This window comes from Thalassophryne amazonica, chromosome 21 (genome assembly GCF_902500255.1).
Source record: "Thalassophryne amazonica chromosome 21, fThaAma1.1, whole genome shotgun sequence".
Classification (NCBI taxonomy): domain Eukaryota; kingdom Metazoa; phylum Chordata; class Actinopteri; order Batrachoidiformes; family Batrachoididae; genus Thalassophryne; species Thalassophryne amazonica.
In genome coordinates, this window is record NC_047123.1 from 4,900,760 (window position 1) to 4,915,477 (window position 14,718).

Here is a 14,718-nt window from a genome sequence, read left to right on the forward strand (position 1 = left end):
ACGTCCGGTGCCCCAACTCGACCAAACCCCAGCCACTCGGGAGGGGTGGAACTACCGAAATGGCAAACAGCAACAGATCGGCCCACCCCTCCGACTGAGGCATGTCTCCGCTGCACCACACCCCGGCAACACCCATGACAATCGGTCCAAAGGCTCACCGAGGCTGGAGTGGAACCGGGCCCTAACCAAACCAAAAAGAACGCCTCTAACACCCCCCCCCCCAGGTGCAGAGGTCTTCTGAGAATGCTCAGCGTGACCAACCTGCACCACCCCACAACCCACAAGACAAGCGGTCTAAGGGCAAGTGAGGTTGGGTTAGGAATGCAGAGAAATAAAAACAACAAAACAAAACGACCCAACAACCCAAACAGAAAATACCTAAAAACACAGACACAATTGACAGGTAAGTGAGCCCAGGCGGGCTTCTGACTGCCTATCACTCCACCAGATACGCCCCTACCACCCCAAACAAGTATAACCCCTGATTAAAGAAACCAAACATTTACGTGTGCTAAAATTTTTTTTTTTTTTTTTTTTTTTTTTTTGTTATGTGGGTTCTGTTGCCTGTCCAAGAACACTTGGAGTTACGTCACCGTTATTTCTCTTGACGCTTACGTGTCGGGGCAATACAGGAATCTCGACTCGTCCGAGCTGCATGGGCTCGTCAATAGGAGGAGCCGGAGGTCCCGTCGGAGGAGCCTCAGTGGGGCGAAGAAGAGGTGGACCAGCTTTGTGTCGGGGAAAGCCCCGAGACAAAAAAAAAACGCTCTGATGGGCGTCCTCTCTCGCGTCCACGCTCCTTCATCCAATCATCTAGACGAATCACCAACGATATTAGCTCGTCTAAATCGTTTGGCTCATCACGGACCGCCAGCTCGTCTTTTAATGACTCATTTAACCCGTCTACAAACATGCCCCGTAAAACTGCGGCATTCCAACCTGTGGGTGACGGAGTTATCGGCACCGATATCGATAGTGCCGCAGCTGGAGCAGCAGGAAGCAGAACAGCTTGCGCTGCAAGCTCCGTAACACGGGCATCTGTTTGTTTAATTTGGTTCGCGAGATGCTGTAATTGCTCCCGTATGTTCTCCAAGTGTTCCTGAACTTTTTCGACAAAGGAACCGCTTCTGCCGCTGGGTCCATTATGGAATGGCCGGGAACTTCTGTTATGTGTCGACGCGGATTGAGGAGCGAACCTGCGTCAGACAGGACCCAGCGCTAAAAATAACCAGAAAGCGGTTCCAAACAAAAACTATTTATTATACACCTGTGTTTAAAAGTGTAAAAACATAAAAAAACAACGTCCCTCTGGTGGAGTGATTCGTGGCTCGCTCTCCAGCGCCCGCAAGGACCAAAGCCGGCGCTCCTGGACTCCCTACCACCGCCAAACACCCCCCAGGTGGACACGACAAACTGATTCTCTGTGAAGCAAAGAGACGGTGAGGTAAGTCAACAGATACAACCATATCTTCCAATAAACACACGCTGCCAGCAACACACTCAGGTCAGTGTCCCTTTTTTTTACTTTATGCAAATGAGCAGCCTCTCACAAGTGGAGGATCACTTATCCTTCACGCCACAGCAGTGAGAAGCAAACTGCGCAACTCTCCCCACAATTCCAGTACACTGTGCAACAAAACACCAAGCCACCATCAACAAGTACCCAAACACCTAATTACCTTCCGTGTGTGCTGACAGCATGTGTCCTCACCCCTCCCTGCCTCACGGGCTCGACGTGTCAAACCCAGGCGCGGTCCTCAGCGTCTCACAAACGAACGTCACAAGGTCGAGTTCCCGGCAGTTCTGCTTGAATCACACATGACTCAAATGCAGAACGCCATCCAATTATCTGCTTCAGCTGCAAGTCGTCCAGGTTGCACGTGAGCACCAAGCACAGGTGCTTTCCATGATGTTGATGAGGGTGAAGACTCTTCAGCCAGCACCTTCTTCACAGACAAATCAGCCCTCATGCCACCTGGAGAGCAAAGAAAAGAAAAGAACACCAAAACATCCAGCCACGCCCCCCCCAACACACAACAATATATAATGCAAAACTGAAGATATAGTGTCGCCCAGGTATGTGTGTAACCATTTGTTCTTTGTTTGTTGTGTTGTTTTTTCGTTTTCTGCACTGTTAAAAACCAATAAAAATAAATAAATCAAATCAAATCAATTTTATTTATATAGCGCCAAATCACAACAAACAGCCGCCCCAAGGCGCTTTATATTGTAAGGCAAGGCCATACAATAATTACGGAAAAACCCCAACGGTCAAAACGACCCCCTGTGAGCAAGCACTTGGCGACAGTGGGAAGGAAAAACTCCCTTTTAACAGGAAGAAACCTCCACCAGAACCAGGCTCAGGGAGGGGCAGTCTTCTGCTGGGACTGGTTGGGGCTCAGGGAGAGAACCAGGAAAAAGACATGCTGTGGAGGGGAGCAGAGATCAATCACTAATGATGAAATGCAGAGTGGTGCATACAGAGCAAAAAGAGAAAGAAACACTCAGTGCATCATGGGAACCCCCCAGCAGTCTACGTCTATAGCAGCATAACTAATCATGGGAACCCCCCAGCAGTCTACGTCTATAGCAGCATAACTAAGGGATGGTTCAGGGTCACCTGATCCAGCCCTAACTATAAGCTTTAGCAAAAAGGAAAGTTTTAAGCCTAATCTTAAAAGTAGAGAGGGTGTCTGTCTCCCTGATCCGAATTGGGAGCTGGTTCCACAGGAGAGGAGCCTGAATGCTGAAGGCTCTGCCTCCCATTCTAGTCTTACAAACCCTAGGAACTACAAGTAAGCCTGCAGTCTGAGAGCGAAGCGCTCTATTGGGGTGATATGGTACTATGAGGTCCCTAAGATAAGATGGGACCTGATTATTCAAAACCTTATAAGTAAGAAGAAGAATTTTAAATTCTATTCTAGAATTAACAAGAAGCCAATGACGAGAGGCCAATATGGGTGAGATATGCTCTCTCCTTCTAGTCCCCGTTAGCACTCTAGCTGCAGCATTTTGAATTAACTGAAGGCTTTTCAGGGAACTTTTAGGACAACCTGATAATAATGAATTACAATAGTCCAGCCTAGAGGAAATAAATGCATGAATTAGTTTTTCAGCATCACTCTGAGACACGACCTTTCTAATTTTAGAGATATTGCGCAAATGCAAAAAAGCAGTCCTACATATTTGTTTAATATGCGCATTGAATGACATATCCTGATCAAAAATGACTCCAAGATTTCTCACAGTATTGCTAGAGGTCAGGGTAATGCCATCCAGAGTAAGGATCTGGTTAGACACCATGTTTCTAAGATTTGTGGGGCCAAGTACAATAACTTCAGTTTTATCTGAGTTTAAAAGCAGGAAATGAGAGGTCATCCATGTCTTTATGTCTGTAAGACAATCCTGCAGTTTAGCTAATTGGTGTGTGTCCTCTGGCTTCATGGATAGATAAAGCTGGGTATCATCTGCGTAATAATGAAAATTTAAACAATGCTTTCTAATAATACTGCCTAAGGGAAACATGTATAAAGTGAATAAAATTGGTCCTAGCACAGAACCTTGTGGAACTCCATAGTTAACCTTAGTCTGTGAAGAAGATTCCCCATTTACATGAACAAATTGTAATCTATTAGATAAATATGATTCAAACCACTGCAGCGCAGTGAATTTAATACCTATGGCATGCTCTAATCTCTGTAATAAAATTTTATGGTCAACAGTATCAAAAGCAGCACTGAGGTCTAACAGAACAAGCACAGAGATGAGTCCACTGTCTGAGGCCATAAGACCTGACTGAAACTCTTCAAATAGACCATTCCTCTGCAGATGATCAGTTAGCTGTTTTACAACTACCCTTTCAAGAATTTTTGAGAGAAAAAGAAGGTTGGAGATTAGCCTATAATTAGCTAAGATAGCTGGGTCAAGTGATGGCTTTTTAAGTAATGGTTTAATTACTGCCACCTTAAAAGCCTGTGGTACATAGCCAACTAATAAAGATAGATTGATCATATTTAAGATCGAAGCATTAATTAATGGTAGGGCTTCCTTGAGCAGCCTGGTAGGAATGGGTCTAATAGACATGTTGATGGTTTGCAGGAAGTAACTAATGAAAATAACTCAGACAGAACAGTCGGAGAGAAAGAGTCTAACCAAATACCGGCATCACTGAAAGCAGCCAAAGATAACGATACGTCTTTGGGATGGTTATGAGTATTTTTTTTCTAATAGTTAAAATTTTATTAGCAAAGAAAGTCATGAAGTCATTACTAGTTAAAGTTAAAGGAATACTCGGCTCAATAGAGCTCTGACTCTTTGTCAGCCTGGCTACAGTGCTGAAAAGAAACCTGGGGTTGTTCTTATTTTCTTCAATTAGTGATGAGTAGAAAGATGTCCTAGCTTTACGGAGGGCTTTTTTATAGAGCAACAGACTCTTTTTCCAGGCTAAGTGAAGATCTTCTAAATTAGTGAGACGCCATTTCCTCTCCAACTTACGGGTTATCTGCTTTAAGCTGCGAGTTTGTGAGGTATACCACGGAGTCAGGCACTTCTGATTTAAAGCTCTCTTTTTCAGAGGAGCTACAGCATCCAAAGTTGTCTTCAATGACGATGTAAAACTATTGACGAGATACTCTATCTCACTTACAGAGTTTAGGTAGCTACTCTGCCCTGTGTTGGTATATGGCATTAGAGAACATAAAGAAGGAATCATATGCTTAAACCTAGTTACAGCGCTTTCTGAAAGACTTCTAGTGTAATGAAACTTATTCCCCACTGCTGGGTAGTCCATCAGAGTAAATGTAAATGTTATTAAGAAATGATCAGACAGAAGGGAGTTTTCAGGGAATACTGTTAAGTCTTCAATTTCCAGTAAATTGTCAGTAAATAAATAAATAAACCTGAATCTCACCTCCAACAGCAGTCCAGGAGTGTTTCACAGCACAAATGTGGACGTGGGGCTGAAACCGGCAGCCAGCGGTTAAAATCCTCTAACCCAAAATAAAAAATTAATCCCATGTGATAATCCAACTATCGCGGTGTCCAGAGTTGCATTGTGCTCCTGAACTGAGCAAAAAGAAAAAAGAAATTAAAGTTCGCTGGAAATGCTCCGTCTGACAGAGGGGACAGCGTGGCACACTGCCAGTAAACTTTCAGCGATGCTGTTCGGTGGCACTAAGCACGCACGCACTCTTAGTGGCTCATATATGCATACACACACACACACACGGCTGAGTGATAATTGCAGCCCCACGCATGTGAGCAGAGCGCACGTGGGCCACACAAACACACGCACATGTCCGTGTGAGGAACACAGCGGTCTAGTCCCGTGTTTGCCATCCAGACGTTTGGACATCAGGCAGTCTGCAGCGCCTTTTATGGCCATCTAACAGCAGTCTGTATCAGACACCTGTTGTCTACATGCACTCAGGATGCCATTATGCAGCTGTGGACGAGGTTCTCTGGATGCGTTCCGACACAGGTGACCACACCTCTTTTCCTCCCAACTGCGTCGTATTATGGCAGTATTTGCCGTGTCGAACTGGTTCCTGCACATTCTTGCTATGTGTGACATGGGCTTTAGAGTTTAATGAGGTGGAAAAAAACTGAGTGTACAAAAGAAAACAACCAAATTCAGTAAATTGTGAGACAAGAAACAACACTGCCATGAAAATGTCTGAACATTGTCCGATCACAACAACGCTGCTTTAAATTCTTTAATCTAATTAGTCTATTTTGTTGTTTTCAAACAGTTTAAGTATTGGTAGATTTCTTTGTTTCACATTCACAGCTTGGCAAAAGTCATGAGGGCAGATTTCACAAATGAGTTTAGAAAAGTATAAAAGAAATCATGAATCTGGTTCAGACTTGATTTTTAAGAAACTTGAATTCTAAGTGAACAGCAATAACAAATCTTATTGGCTCTTTGTCAACCACTCGGTTCAGACCAGAGCTCAGCGGAGGAGGTGGGTTGTCCTCCAGCTGGAGGGTCTGGGGTTCCGCGTTATACCACTTTGTTTTTCAAAGCGTCCTTGAGCAATTTGTTGATAATACATATTAGCAATGTGTATTTATCCTCTTCAGTCTTTTGGCGGTGCTGCAAATTTCACAGCACTAAATCTGACATACTGTAGCTTTAAAGCTGCAGTTCTTGGTCCTGACTGATGATGTCACTCATGGTGTGTTTTCTTTATCAATAATGCACGTGTCTCACAGTATCACTTCTATAAGTCTTCGTCATCATTTTATTTGCTCAGAGTTCTGTGGTTTCATTCTCACCCGCTGCTTCTTGTCCTTGAACAGCAGTTTGCGTCCCGTTTCACTGAGCTCCAGCCAATCAATTTTGGAGTCGTGACTGATGGTTCTCAGATTGCAGCCTGCAGCCAAGTCCACTAGGAGAAGACCAGACACAACTAATCACCAAAGGTGTCAAAGTACGTCCAGCTGATTGTGCCACAATGACACCAAGAAAAACATGATCACATTCAGATTCAGACAGTTCAGATAGTCTGAACAATTTCTGCAAATATTTCACTTTAATAAATGACGAGCTCAGTTACAGACACTGAACAGATATGAAGACTCCTTCACAACCAGTAGTGTCCTTGAAGGCCACCAAACTGAGGCTTTAGGAACTAAACAAAGTGACAAACAAGCTCATTTTAAGTGACATGTAACTTCAAAACCACACACACTGAAGGGGATGGAGAGAGAAGGAAGAAGAGTCTGCTTCACTATATTCACACACACTTTCCACAGGGGTGTGGATTTGTGGATGTGTTCCTCCCACGGTGCAGCCAGTGGGTTAAACGTCATGATGTGCAGGGAGTCAGTCAGTCAGCCATGTGACACTTCACTTGAGAGTGAGATAACTTCAGCTGTACTGGCCTGATTGTCACCAAATTTGGTACATGCATTACACAAAGTGACCCCAAGATGGTTAGTGACTTTGGGGTCAAAAAGTCAAAGTCACTGAAACATACTTTGTATAAACCCTATGACTTCAAAAACCCAAACCTCAGGTCTCGATTTGGTTTACGTTTAGGGTGGTTACAGGCTACATTTACATAGGTGCACTTTGGATTAATGTAGTACTGCAAATTCCTGCTGGCTGAGAAAGTCTCAAATACTGCTGGTAAGACTAACTGTTGAATTTCGACAGAAGTCCACTTGTCATATTTTACAAGTAAACTGCCCATAAGGGCCGGGACACAACTGCACATTGATTTTAATCTTATTTTCGCCAAAAGCTCATTTCTCAAATGAACAAGCAGTCAAGACCTTGCTGCACATTTTTATGCAGAGTTTGTTGCCATCTAGCGGGCGATGTGAGCATTTCAGAGCTTCTGTATATTCCTACTTGAAACTCAAAATACAATAAAAAAGGCATTTATAAATGTCAGAAATGCATGACTTTTTGGCAGGCAGAGCGTTCATCTCCCAATACTAATATATAAAAATTCAATTTTGAGAGTTTTACGGTTCTTGACGTTTAGGACGTGTAAGTTTAACATATGGACAGACAGAAGGACAGCAATTTCTACTGACAAGCACAACTTACAGTTGAGAACAATCGTGTATAATCAGGAGGGTGATCACCAACACACACACACACACACACACACACACACACACACACACACACCACACACACACACACACACAACACACCACACACACACACACACACACCCTTACCAATAGCAATGGTCTTTATATCGATCAGATATGAAAGCTTCTTGTTGTCTTCGCTTCCTTTCTGCTTTCTCTCATTTAGACGGACACTAAACACACAAACAAATCAACAGTCAAAGCAAAACTGAATTCAGCAGTTTTACCATGAGTGTAATAAATACAGCATCAGCTGAGTGTAACTGGCTTCATTTGTTACTCCTCATTCTTGAAATCCCACAGCAGCCCTGATCAAGACTGTCATTCTAAAACATCCAGAGGCTGAGAACAGATGGACTGAGCCACAAACAACTGAAGTCAACGATTAATCAGACAAACTGACAAATGTTTGACAGCAGCAGAATCTGTGCTGACAAGCATCTGGAAACAATTAGAAAATCTATATTTAACTGCTTTCCCACTGACTTTTTGGCAGCTTTACAAAAACCATAGCCTACGATGAAACCTATGATTTCTACACAGGTCACTACAGCCATCTAGAGGACAAACATGAAATTACACAATTACTGGCAAAAAGAAAAGAGAAATATTCTTATCCAATTACATTTGTTCCGCAAATCTGATTGGTTAATTGTGTGAGATTTCAGACCATGAAATATCACGTTGACGGTGGCAAACTGTTGTATGGCTGGGGGGGCCTGGCTGCCTTTTTGTTTCTGTCTTTTGTCCTGTCTTTTGTTTTTCCTTCCAGGTGGCTTGCATTTGGGACTGAGTGGCTGTGTAGCTGAGTTTATCAGGACCTCACCCTGATCACCTGAGGCTGATCACCTGCGGCTCGTCAGGACTCACAGCTGTGGTGCATCTACATGGATTGGAACATGGTGGCATTTAAGACTGGAGTACACAGTGTGTATTTGCCAGAGACTCGACCTTGTGACCAGACGGGTGAGATCGTCGTCTCAAGAGCCATCTCATCATCAGTGGATGCAGAGAACGTCCAGGTTTGATGCATGGTCTGTGAAAGAGGAGGGGGTGAGGTCTCACGCTCGTCAGCACACTTCCTGAGGTACGTTAGATTTTGTGACTAACATTTATACAGTCAGTAAATGTGGTGTCCCTCACACCTTATTATATTGAGCTGTATGTAGTCGTTTAATCAGCTTCCACTGCAGTGGAGTTTTGTGAACAGGGTATTCCATGCCTGCAGGGTGGGAAGCTGATTAGTAATTAAGCCAGGAAGTGTTTGCTGTTTGTACACCTTTGAGCGTTCTCTCTGTGTGTAGAGTGTGGACTCACATGATTTCTTCTTTCACAGACTCGGTTTGTCGCGGCCACCTGGGGGGTGTCGGCGGGGTCCTTGGGTCCGAACTGGTTCTGGCTCCGGACCGTTTTGTGCTGCTGGGAGCACACCGCAAATCCGCCACGCCAGACCGCGCACTTATTTGTTTGTATTTTTTCACCTCACTGTTATGTTTATTAAACCCTGTTATCCTTTGTACCGTGCTCTGCTTATTTTATACTGGGTCCTTCAAACGCTGGTCGGTTCTCCGGGCTGCGTCCGACACATAACACAAACTATTTGACCGATTCACATTTGATGTATTACTCCGTGCCCTGACTGCACACGTTGCTACACAGATGTTAATAATGGCGCTGTCAGCTAAGAGCAAGAGAAACTCGTGCAGCGACGACGATGCCGAAATGGGTGAATTTAATCTATCATATGAAATTACTGATTTGGTTTCTGATACAGAATTACTCAATGCAGCTGACGAGATGGAGAAATCTGTGGCTCTGCTCACAGAATTTACAGTTTGGCATGAACACGCTGTTGATACGGTAAGCTTCACCGACCGAATTACTTACAGAAAAATAAATCGTGCAAACGATGGAATTGGATTAGAATGGGAATAACCCCCTTGTGTCTGATGATTTGCAGACGTTAATGCTGGATTACAGTCGCAAATATCCAGTTTACAGTAAAAATCAATTTATCACTGTAAAATCCAGCATTAACATCCACAAATCATCAGACACAGCAGGGTTATTCATTAAATGTAACTGTTCCCTAAATTACCAGATTTTTCCAAAGTATAAATTGCATCTGATAAAAAAATGTAGTAAAACTTAATCCCAGAGTAATACTGAATATTCCTTTTTTTCTTCACTTTCTACAAAGTAATAAATTTGATAGATTCTTCTTCATGTTTTGATTGGGAATGGAATGTGCAGTGTTCGCAATGTTTTGAGTGTTTGGAAATAAAAGCTATTATAAGGATTTTTATCTTTACTTACTGTTATTTTGACCACAAGTTTTTGTGTGGTGTGTGTGTGTCAGCCCTCTGATGCCTTTCATTGCGTTTCACTGGACTGACCTGATGAGGTGAGGGTTCATAAATTCAGTTCTGACTGTCCCCAGAACTTCACTTTTACCGTACTCCACCAGGCTCAGCTCGCCAGCATTAAAAATCATACAGACCTGAAAACATAAAACGTGCTTCACAACACAAACAGAACTGATCGGAAAAGGGCTTCATGGCCAAGAAATATATCATCTACAAGCTGTAAGGTCCACAGCGTCTACGGAGCAAAGCACACTGCACTTACTTTAACAAATAGTGTCATAGTACAGCTGTAAACTTTAACTTTAAAGCTCTACTTTTAAGATTAGGCTTAAAACTTTCCTTTTTGCTAAAGCTTATAGTTAGGGCTGGATCAGGTGACCCTGAACCATCCCTTAGTTATGCTGCTATAGACTTAGACTGCTGGGGGGTTCCCATGATGCACTGAGTGTTTCTTTCTCTTTTTGCTCTGTATGCACCACTCTGCATTTAATCATTAGTGATTGATCTCTGCTCCCCTCCACAGCATGTCTTTTTCCTGGTTCTCTCCCTCAGCCCCAACCAGTCCCAGCAGAAGACTGCCCCTCCCTGAGCCTGGTTCTGCTGGAGGTTTCTTCCTGTTAAAAGGGAGTTTTTCCTTCCCACTGTCGCCAAGTGCTTGCTCACAGGGGGTCGTTTTGACCATTGGGGTTTTTCCGTAATTATTGTATGGCTTTGCCTTGCAATATAAAGCACCTTGGGGAAACTGTTTGTTGTGATTTGGCGCTATATAAATAAAACTGATTTCATTTGATTTGATTTAAACATGATAAACAGGCACAGGAGATACTTCAAATCCTCACATCACCTTTTTTAATCTGCAGACCCCTTGTTTATACTTACAGCTGTGCTTTCAAAAAAGAACTTTTCATGGCCTCCAGAACTGGGCCACGGAACCTGAAAGGGATGCAGCAGCATCAAGGCCACGGTTCAAGTACAGAGGCACAGCTGCTCACAGTGTGGCCACGTGTAGCTTCTTTAATGTGTGGTCATTTGTTACCTCACTCAGTTTATTCGCCACCAGATCCCCCAGCAGAAGCGTGTCAGAGGTGTGAGCCACCAGGTACCGATCTTTACCCAGAATTTTGATTTCTTCGATCTCATAACCATAGTAGGACTTCAGGACCACCCGGGTTCCTGTGGACAGGTTCCTCACTATCACCTAGAAGAAGAAGAGATGGAAACCCAGTTTGTATTTCTGAAATGAATTAATATCAGTAATTAAACTGAAATCAACAATCCCGCACAGTCACGGGGGAGTGGAGCAGACACGTGTTCTTACGAAAAGAAAAAAAGATGAAATCTAGGTTTGAATCTTCCATGTGCCTTGTGGCAAACCGCAGCACTATTCAGTTTCTCCAATCACAACCACGGAAGCTGAAATCTCCTTCAGAGTTGAGATGGGTGTCTTGTGCCTGACTCTGTGGTATAACTCACAAACTCGCAGCTTAAAGCAGATAACCCGTAAGTTGGAGAGGAAATGGCGTCTCATTAATTTAGAAGATCGTCACTTAGCCTGGAAAAAGAGTCTGTTGCTCTATATGGCAAAGCTAGGCCATCTTACTACTCATCACTAATTGAAGAAAATAAGAACAACCCCAGGTTCCTTTTCAGCACTGTAGCCAGGCTGACAAAGAGTCAGAGCTCTATTGAGCCGAGTATTCCTTTAACTTTAACTAGTAATGACTTCATGACTTTCTTTGCTAATAAAATTTTAACTATTAGAGAAAAAATTACTCATAACCATCCCAAAGACATATCGTTCTCTTTGGCTGCTTTCAGTGATGCCAGTATTTGGTTAGACTCTTTCTCTCCGATTGTTCTGAGTTATTTTCATTAGTTACTTCCTCCAAACCATCAACATGTCTATTAGACCCCATTCCTACCAGGCTGCTCAAGGAAGCCCTACCATTAATTAATGCTTCGATCTTAAATATGATCAATCTATCTTTATTAGTTGGCTATGTACCACAGGCTTTTAAGGTGGCAGTAATTAAACCATTACTTAAAAGCCATCACTTGACCCAGCTATCTTAGCTAATTATAGGCCAATCTCCAACCTTCCTTTTCTCTCAAAAATTCTTGAAAGGGTAGTTGTAAAACAGCTAACTGATCATCTGCAGAGGAATGGTCTATTTGAAGAGTTTCAATCATGGTTTAGAATTCATCATAGTACAGAAACAGCATTAGTGAAGGTTACAAATTATCTTCTTATGGCCTCAGACAGTGGACTCATCTCTGTGCTTGTTCTGTTAGACCTCAGTGCTGCTTTTGATACTGTTGACCATAAAATTTTATTACAGAGATTAGAGCATGCCATAGGTATTAAAGGCACTGCGCTGCAGTGGTTTGAATCATATTTATCTAATAGATTACAATTTGTTCATGTAAATGGGGAATCTTCTTCACAGACTAAGGTTAATTATGGAGTTCCACAAGGTTCTGTGCTAGGACCAATTTTATTCACTTTATACATGCTTCCCTTAGGTAGTATTATTAGACAGCATTACTTAAATTTTCATTGTTACGCAGATGATACCCAGCTTTATCTATCCATGAAGCCAGAGGACACACACCAATTAGCTAAACTGCAGGATTGTCTTACAGACATAAAGACATGGATGACCTCTAATTTCCTGCTTTTAAACTCAGATAAAACTGAAGTTATTGTACTTCACCCCAAATCTTAGAAACATGGTGTCTAACCAGATCCTTACTCTGGATGGCATTACCCTGACCTCTAGTAATACTGTGAGAAATCTTGGAGTCATTTTTGATCAGGATATGTCATTCAGTGCGCATATTAAACAAATATGTAGGACTGCTTTTTTGCATTTGCACATATCTCTAAAATTAGAAAGGTCTTGTTCAGAGTGATGCTGAAAAACTAATTCATGCATTTATTTCCTCTAGGCTGGACTATTGTAATTCATTATTATCAGGTTGTCCTAAAAGTTCCCTAAAAAGCCTTCAGTTAATTCAAAATGCTGCAGCTAGAGTACTAACGGGGACTAGAAGGAGAGAGCATATCTCACCCATATGGCTTCTCTTCATGGCTTCCTGTAATTCTAGAATAGAATTTAAAATTCTTCTTCTTACTATAAGGTTTGAATTAATCAGGTCCCATCTTATCTTAGGGACCTCATAGTACCATATCACCCCAATAGAGCGCTTCGCTCTCAGACTGCAGGCTTACTTGTAGTTCCTAGGGTTTGTAAGAGTAGAATGAGAGCTTTCAGGCTCCTCTCCTGTGGAACCAGCTAACAATTCAGATCAGGGAGACAGACACCCTCTCTACTTTAAGATTAGGCTTAAATCCTTTTTGCTAAAGCTTATAGTTAGGGCTGGATCAGGTGACCCTGAACCATCCCTTAGTTATGCTGCTATAGACTTAGACTGCTGGGGGGTTCCCATGATGCAATGAGTGTTTCTTTCTCTTTTTGCTCTGTATGCACCACTCTGCATTTAATCATTAGTGATTGATCTCTGCTCCCCTCCACAGCATGTCTTTTTCCTGGTTCTCTCCCTCAGCCCCAACCAGTCCCAGCAGAAGACTGCCCCTCCCTGCGCCTGGTTCTGCTGGAGGTTTCTTCCTGTTAAAATGGAGTTTTTCCTTCCCACTGTCGCCAAGTGCTTGCTCACAGGGGGTCGTTTTGAACATTGGGGTTTTTACGTAATTATTGTATGGCTTTGCCTTGCAATATAAAGCGCCTTGGGGCAACTGTTTGTTGTGATTTGGCGTATATAAATAAAATTGATTGATTGATTTGTGGCTTCCCTCACTAGTCTCATTTTTACACAGGTCACATCAGACATATTTACCATGCAGAGTACAACACTGTTTGGATTTCTTAAGACTGACAGAAACAAAGTCCAAGACGTATTCAGGGACTGGAAATGTTCATGTATCCATCGCCAGACCTGTCTTAAACAATGAATCAAAGTGTGCCAGGAGGCGTTGCGATATACATTTTATGTCTGTTTTTAATTTCACAGTATGAAAGCTTTTCTTGTGGTCATTAAATTTACACATTTTCTGTATTCTTATTGCATGAAATGGTTAATTGGCATTTATTTATGAACATATTTTAAATTTTGTACTTAATCAGGGGTTCAATCATTCGGATAAGGACTAACTGCTCTAAAGAATTTAGTACAATAATAATAATAATAAATTGTCATGTTTTCCTGCAATAATCTAAATTTTTCTCATCCAATATGTAAATGTGAAATGGAGATAGTGCTTGTGGCTTTTTTGGGATTTAAATAACTTAAAAACTGTAATTTCTTTATATATATATATATATTTTTTTTTTTTTTTTTTTACATAGCCTTCTGGCTAGGACTGTTACACCAAAAACAGATGGTATTGCTGATTTGTCCTTTGTTCTGTCCAGTGCTAACTCATTTTGGAGCTATTAAAATATGTTTTTAGTGGTAAAGCTTAATCTTGGACTCATGTTTCCTGTGTTGAATGCCGTGCATGTGTGTGTGTTTCTCTCTCCTGGCTCAGGCCAACGTAAGTAATCTCAAACTTGTTCTTATAGATGGATTCGCCCGCAGGCCAGCAATCAAACAACTCCACTCCGCACACAATGTTCCCTATGAAAACACACAGAAAGGCAAAATGCACAAAAAATCAATAACACAAAACCTTTACTCTTAAAACATTTAAGAATATGTGTGCATACTAGAGTTTGACACTGGC

The 14,718-nt window shown here is 42.3% G+C and overlaps 1 protein-coding gene across 1 annotated transcript in view; it reads right to left on the reverse strand.

Annotated features, from left to right (window-relative positions):
• ift172 (intraflagellar transport 172) overlaps positions 1 to 14,718 on the reverse strand; it is a 155,752-nt gene that overhangs the window by 102,538 nt on the left and 38,496 nt on the right. The window contains 7 exon segments of the mRNA XM_034162804.1: positions 6,277 to 6,389; positions 7,696 to 7,781; positions 10,005 to 10,108; positions 10,854 to 10,907; positions 11,011 to 11,174; positions 14,517 to 14,600; positions 14,603 to 14,612. Of these exon segments, the coding sequence (XP_034018695.1) occupies positions 6,277 to 6,389; positions 7,696 to 7,781; positions 10,005 to 10,108; positions 10,854 to 10,907; positions 11,011 to 11,174; positions 14,517 to 14,600; positions 14,603 to 14,612 (615 nt within the window).